This window comes from Theropithecus gelada, chromosome 14, assembly GCF_003255815.1.
Source record: "Theropithecus gelada isolate Dixy chromosome 14, Tgel_1.0, whole genome shotgun sequence".
NCBI classification, from domain to species: Eukaryota; Metazoa; Chordata; class Mammalia; order Primates; family Cercopithecidae; genus Theropithecus; species Theropithecus gelada.
In genome coordinates this window covers 1,001,249-1,008,254 of record NC_037682.1, presented here as the reverse complement: position 1 = coordinate 1,008,254, position 7,006 = coordinate 1,001,249, and the positions used below count along the sequence as shown (strand labels likewise).

The following is a 7,006-nucleotide window of genomic DNA, read 5'->3' as shown; positions in this document are numbered from 1 at the left end:
CCAGCTGCTTGCGGGGGCTGAGGTGGCAGAGGTTGCAGGGAGATTGCACCACTTCCTGGGTGCATTCCAGCCTAGGTGACAGAATGAGATGATCTCAAAAAAAAAATGGGGGTGGCGACTTGAAGGCCAGTGGCTGGTGCATGTGCTGCCCCCACAAGGTGGCACCATGACCCCATGCAGGAACCTGGCATCCCATGCAAGGTCTCGGCCATAACAGGTCAGGAGGGGGGCAGGGGGCATGGGCAGTGCAGCCTTGACAGGGAATAGGAGGCCCAGGCCCTCAAAAGCAGGAGGGAGGGTGTGGCTGGGACTGCTCCTCTGGGAGGCATCCACATGTGCCCACGCTTGGAGGCTTGAGACTGCTTTAGTGTCCATTTGTGGCCCACCTGGGACAGCACCTTGGGATCTTCTGGCATCAGAAGCCTGCCCTTTGCCTAACTCCAGTGCACCCTACAGGCCTCAGGGCTCAGGAGGGGCCCCCCCATCAAAGGCCTCCCAGCAACAACCCTGACTTGGGTTCCCAGGTGGTGGCCCAGGCAGTGGGTTGTGTCTGGAGTACCCTGACCCCAATCCCATCTCTAAAGTCCTAACCTGGGTCACAGCCCGTCACAGCTGGGGCAAGTGATGCTTAGGGGATGGAGACAGTGAATGAAACAGCACAGGAAAAGTGACTGCTTTAATGTATTAGGCAAAATTTTACATAAAATCAGAAATCTATGATCTGTCCCTGCTCCAATTTGTAAAAAACGCAAGATTCATGAGAAGCCATGTGCAGTCAGACCCCAGCTGGCCGACGGTGCAGATCTGGAGTCCACCCTCAGGATTGCACTACTTTCCGTTCTCTGCATTGAACATTTGTTCCTAGAAACAAACACAGCATGAGCTGTGTCTCCCAGCCCTGCCTTCTGCACCCTGAAGCCCCATGTGGAAGGAGGGAGGCCCTTGTGGGGTCTGCACTCTGTGTGGGCCACGGCCACAGGCTGGCCAACACCACAGTCACCACACAGGCCAGAGAAGAGCCAGGACCCACCAAGCATCCCGGGGGCAGCCCTGGGTGCCATGCACCCTCCACCCTGGGATGGCCTCAGCAGGCCCCGCTTGCTGGGCAGCACGTGAATGAGACCTGGGGTCTCACGGAAGTTTTAACTCTGCCCAGCTTGAACCCCGACATCCAGGCCCGGGCTCTCATGGGGCTTGGCACATGTGGGCCACCCCCCCACAACACTCACTGTCAGCATCCGCTCCAGCTTCACTGCGTCAGCGGCAAACTTGCGGATCCCGTCAGAGAGCTTCTCCACAGCCATCTGGTCCTCGTTGTGCAACCAGCGGAAAGACTTCTCATCCAGGTGGATTTTTTCCAGGTCACTGGCTTGGGCTACGGGACAAGACCCAGCCTTCCATACCTGCCCCACGTCCCTGCCCACCTTGGCCCCTTGGGCTCAGGGCCTGAACCCGCTGCACCCAAGCATCTTCCACCAGGGCCAGGCCTCAGCCCCAGCAAGGCTCATGCTGGAAGTGGGGTTCAGCCCACAGAGCCTCGGCTGACGCCTTTAGTGAGACGTGTTAGTAAAGCCAAGCCCTCTACTGAGGTCTACTTCACCCTAATGTCTCCTGAGATGTGCTCGCCCCATGGGGGGGAGGGATCACCCACAGGGCAGTGTGGCAGGGCGGTGTTGGCCTTGCCCGAGCAGCAGCCACAGCTGGGCAGTGGGGACTCACCTGCCTTGGCTGAGAGCACAGGCACCAGCTTGGCGTTGTCCTGGAGCAGCTCTCCCAGGAGCTTGGGTGAGATGGTGAGGAAGTCACAGCCGGCCAGTGCTTTGATCTCGCCCGTGTTGCGGAAAGAGGCGCCCATGACAATGGTTTTGTAGCCAAACTTCTTGTAGTAGTTGTAGATTTTAGTGACACTCTTTACCCCTGGAAAGAAACCAAGCTGTGACCAGGAAGGCTTCAGCAGAGGTACCACCCCACCTGCCCTCCCAATGCCTGCTGGCTGCACTACCTTGAGCCGCCACCCCTGCCTGCCCACGCAGACCTGTGCACCTCACTGCTTTTTGATGCGGTAGCTCCATCTCGGGCTCTTCCTGCCTGAGGTGCTGCTGAGGCTGCTCCCCTTACCCCATTACCTCAGAGGGACCCTCACCAGGGTCTTCCAGGGGCTCGTAGGATTTCTTGTCGGTGTTTGCCACATGCCAATCAAGGATGCGCCCAACAAATGGGGAGATGAGGGTCACACCCGCCTCGGCACAGGCCACAGCCTGGGCGAAGGAGAAGAGTAGCGTCATGTTGCAATGGATGCCGTGCTGCTCCTCGAGCTCCCTGTGGGGCGGGGGCAGGTGAGTGCGGGGCAGGTGAGTGCAGGCCAGGTGCCCACCCAGAGCCAAGGCTGCCAAAGATGCTCACGGGCCTTAAACTGAATCGGCAGGAATAGGCTCATGCCATTGTTAAGAACAAATCTGTAACACTCAAAGAGGGTTCTAAATGGATAGTGGGTTATGGGTGACCAGAATTTTCTCCAACCCACATTACACAACAGACAAAGGCAAGGGAGGCCCTCTGAGTGCCCGTGCTCTTGCGCCAGGCCAGCACCTCATTCCAGAACTCACCAGGGCTCAGCTCCCAGGCTAGAACCACTGGGTTGTCTCTGACCACATTCCAGTCCTCACCCTGTTCCACCCTAGCCATTCCTGGGGCCACCCCGCAGCAGACCCATAGCACCCTGGTTTCTGCTGAGAGGAGCCCCTTGGCCACACTAGGCTCCTTGCCCAAGTCCCAGTGCACTTTGGACATCCTGGGGTTGATCCCCAAGGACAGGGCAGTGCCCATACTTTGCCATGTGGCTGGGGCATGGGATGAGACAGCCAAGACTCTGCTCAGGCACCTCCAGACACAAGTTCTCTCCCCAGGCGCCTCTGCCACATGGCCACACGGGGTTGTTCAAGGGGGACAGCAGATGGCACAGCTGAGTTGGGAAACAGCCTGCAGTTCCTCCAGCAGTCACCCAGAGACTCCACTCCTAGGCATACGCCCACGAGAAACAAAAACCTGTCCAGGACAAAACTTGCACATCTGTGTTCACAGCAGCAGATGTGTTCATAGATGTGTTCAAAGCAGCAGTATACATCACAGCCCGAGAAATGGAAACCGACCGCAGCACCATACATCACAACTCAAGAGGTGGAAACCGACCAGGTGTCCATCAACAGATGAGTAACTGGCCTATCCACAAAATGGAGTATTTTTCAACATATAGAAACAAATGGGCCGGGCGCGGTGGCTCACACCTGGAATCCCAACACTTCGGGAGGCGGAGGCGGTGGATCACCTGAGGTCGGGAGTTCGAGACCAGCCTAACATGGAGAAACCCCATCTCTACTAAAAATACAAAATTAGCTGGGTGTGGTGGCGTCTGCCTGTAATCCCAGCTACTCGGGAGACTGAGGCAGGAGAATCACTTGAACCTAAGAGGTGGAGGTTGCAGTGAGCTGAGATAGCACCACTGCACTCCAGCCTGGACGAGAGCGAAACTCCATCTCAAAAAAAAAGAAAAAAAACCACAAATGAGGCCAGGCACAATGGCTCATGCCTGTAATCCCAGCACTTTGGGAGGCCAAGATGGGTAGAGATCTCTTGAGCCCAGGGATTCGAGACCAGCCTGGGGAACATGGTGAAATTACCCAGGAGTGGTGTGCGTGTTGTCGTCCCAGCCACTTGGGGGACTGAGATGGAAAGATCACTTGAGCCTGGAGTCAAGGCTGTAGCGAGCTGAGTTCGTGCCACTGCACTCCAGCCGTGGTGAAAAAGTGAGATGCTATCTCAGAGCCGGTCAGTGATGGCACGTGGTAGAACATGTAAACACACAGATGTGGAAACAAAACACTTCTTCCTGATGTGAATTATTTGAGTGTAGCGTTGGCTGCTCCTGGGTGAGAACATCATACAGGAGTTTTACTTTGTTTTACACATTTTCTGTCTCTTCCACTCTGAACGTACATACGTTTGGTTTGGTTTTTCTGAGACAGGGTCTCACTCTGTCACCCAGGCTGGAGTGCGGTGGTGCGATCACAGCTACTGGAACCTCAACCTCTTGCTCAGGCGATCCTCCCGCCTCAGCCTCCTAAGTAGCTGGAATCACAGGTGTGTGCCATCACGCCTGGCTAATTTTTTTTTTTTCAGATGGAGTCTCACTCTGTCACCCATGCTAGAGTGCAGTGGCGCAAACTCGGCTCACTGCAAGCTCTGCCTCCCGGGTTCACGCCATTCACATGTCTCAGTCTCCCGAGTAGCTGGGACTACAGGTGCTTGCCACCACGCCCGGCTAATTTTTATATTTTCAACAGAGACAGGGTTTCACCGTGTTAGCCAGGATGGTCTCCATCTCCTGACTTCGTGATCTGCCTGCCTTGGCCTCCCAAAGTGCTAGGATTACAGGCGTGAGCCACCACGCCTGACCTAAAATTTTTTTATATTTTTGTAGAGACAAGGTTTCACTTCGTTGCCCAGGCTGGTTTGGAACTCCTGGGCTCAAGTGATCCTCCCATCTCAGCCTCCCAAATTGCTGGGATTATAGGCACTAGCCATCTTGCCCAGGCAGCATATATTTTATATAACAATAGTTTACTTTTTAAAAATCATGTAAATACAGGCTTGTGTTGATCAGGACAGAGGAATGAAAGAATCTGCAGGTGTTAACTAGTGGCTTTTCTTCTCTGCTGGGTGGGTGGATGGTACTTCCTGGGAAATCCCTCATTTCTGATCACCAGCAAGTGAGGGAGCTGGCTCTGGAGCAGAGCACAGATCTAGGTTGACATCAGCTGGTCAAGTCCAAGCTGTGGGCTGTGCTCCCCAGTCTGGCATTCCCCAGGGCTGAGAGAGTCAAACTTGCCTGATGCCATGTAGACCTTGCCCCAACAACAGGGGAAACATCTCTGAAAGCTCCTTCCTTGTGGCGTCCACTTACTTTCCAGCCTGAATTCCTTCCCAGGTTGATGACAGCTTTATAAGAATTCGGTCCTTGCTGATCCCAGCTTCCTTATAGAGCTCAATGAGCCGCCTGGCTCTGGCCACCATCGCATCTTTATCAAAGGAGAGCCTGTAGGAGCAAGAAGAACCCATCCCCTCAGATCATGCAGGCTGCCCAACAAGCAGAGCAAGGTGGAGGCCGGGTGTCGGCCCAAGTCAGTTTTGAGCTGCACCACCGTAAGCACCAACCACTGCCCTCAACCTTCCCCTCACTTGAGGTTTGCAGAATGGCTGTGACAGCAACTCACACCCAGTCTCACAAAGGTCCTCAGTGGGATCCATAGGCTATAATTTGTATTAAAAAACACTAGGCCGGGCGCGGTGGCTCACGTCTATAATCCCAACACTTTGGGAGGCTGAGGGGGGAAGATCATGAGGTCCAGAGATCGAGATCATCCTGGCCAATATGGTGAAACCCTGTCCCTACCAAAAATACAAAAAAATTAGCTGGGTGTGGTAGCGCGCATCTGTAGTCCCAGCTACTTGGGAGGCTGAGGCAGGAGAATCGCTTGAACCTGGGAGGCGAAGGTTGCAGTGAGCTGAGATCGCGCCACTGCACTCCAGCCTGGCGACAGAGCGAGACTCTGTCTCAAAAAACAAACAAACAAAACAAATCAAAACAAAAAACACTAGTGGCCGGGCACAGTGGCTCATGCCTGTAATCCCAGCACTTTGGGAGGCCAAGGTGGGTGGACCATGAGGTCAGGAGTTCAAGACCAGCCTGGCCAAGATGATGAAACCCCGTCTCTACTAAAAATACAAAAAATTATCTGGGCGTGGTGGCGAGTGCCTGTAATCTCAGCTACTTGCCAGGCTGAGGCAGAGAAATGCTTGAACCCAGGAGGCAGAGGTTGCAGTGAGCTGAGATTGCACCACTGTATTCCAGCCTGGGTGACAGTGCGAGACTCCATCTCAAAAATAAATAAATAAATAAAAATAAAAATAAAAAACACTAGAGATCAGTTGCTAAACAAGGAGCTGTTGGTCGTCAGTACCAACTGTGGGAAAGCTCAGAATAAACCTCTTGGGCCCCTGGGATGGAGACTATGGGTGCAGCAGCCCCTTGACCTCACGTTGACATCCACGTGTGCAACTGTGGACACCTGACCAGCCTGTCCAGCGCAGGAGCAAGCATCCTTACCTTGCATCTACTTCTGTGGATACTCGGCCCGGAATCTTCTTTAGTATTTCTGCTCCAAACAACACAAAAAGTTTATCAATAGCATTTTTAATCTGGTCCTGTTGTGACCTGAAATTCAAAGGGAAAAAAGCAGGTTAGAAGCTTCTAAGGTTCAAGTGCACAAGAGTCTACAAAATGAATTCTGTTATTTTTTTTTTTTTTTTTTTTGAGACGGAGTCTCGCGCTGTGTCACCCAGGCTGGAGTGCAGTGGCGCGATCTCGGCTCACTGCAAGCTCCGCCTCCCAGGTTTAGGCCATTCTCCTGCCTCAGCCTCCGAGTAGCTGGGACTACAGGCGCCCGCCACCACGCCCGGCTAGTTTTTTGTATTTTTAGTAGAGACGGGGTTTCACCATGTTAGCCAGGATGGTCTCGATCTCCTGACCTCGTGATCCGCCCGCCTCGGCCTCCCAAAGTGCTGGGATTACAGGCTTGAGCCACCGCGCCCGGCCGAATTCTGTTATTTCTTTGCCAAATTTCCTTCCATCTTTTTTTTCTCTTAAAACATTTTTTGGCCGGGCGCGGTGGCTCACGCCTGTAATCCCAGCACTTTGGGAGGCCGAGGCGGGCGGATCACAAGGTCAGGAGATCGAGACCATGGTGAAACCCCGTCTCTACTAAAAATACAAAAAAAATTAGCCGGGCGCGGTGGCAGGTGCCTGTAGTCCCAGCTACTTGGGAGGCTGAGGCAGGAGAATGGCAGGAACCCGGGAGGCGGAGCTTGCAGTGAGCCGAGATCGCGCCACTGCACTCCAGCCAGGGGGACAGAGCAAGACTCCGTCTCAAAAAAAAAAAAAAAAAAAAAA

At 54.0% G+C, this 7,006-nt stretch overlaps 1 protein-coding gene across 4 annotated transcripts in view; it reads right to left on the bottom strand.

The window, feature by feature from the left end:
* Positions 1-649: 649 nt before the first annotated feature.
* TALDO1 (transaldolase 1) overlaps positions 650-7,006 on the bottom strand; it is a 19,167-nt gene continuing 12,810 nt past the window's right edge. Inside the window, exons 3-8 of one of the 4 annotated variants that reach the window (XM_025355146.1) lie at positions 6,164-6,271; positions 4,961-5,092; positions 2,144-2,319; positions 1,720-1,917; positions 1,226-1,375; positions 650-861 (exon numbers count right to left, since the gene is read on the bottom strand). In XM_025355146.1, coding sequence (XP_025210931.1) covers positions 818-861; positions 1,226-1,375; positions 1,720-1,917; positions 2,144-2,319; positions 4,961-5,092; positions 6,164-6,271 — 808 coding nt within the window. In that variant the 3' untranslated portion in view covers positions 650-817. Of the gene's footprint in view, positions 862-1,225; positions 1,376-1,715; positions 1,918-2,143; positions 2,320-4,960; positions 5,093-6,163; positions 6,272-7,006 lie in introns of all 4 variants that reach the window. The other 3 variants (XM_025355148.1, XM_025355149.1, XR_003115527.1) reach the window with 3 other exon arrangements.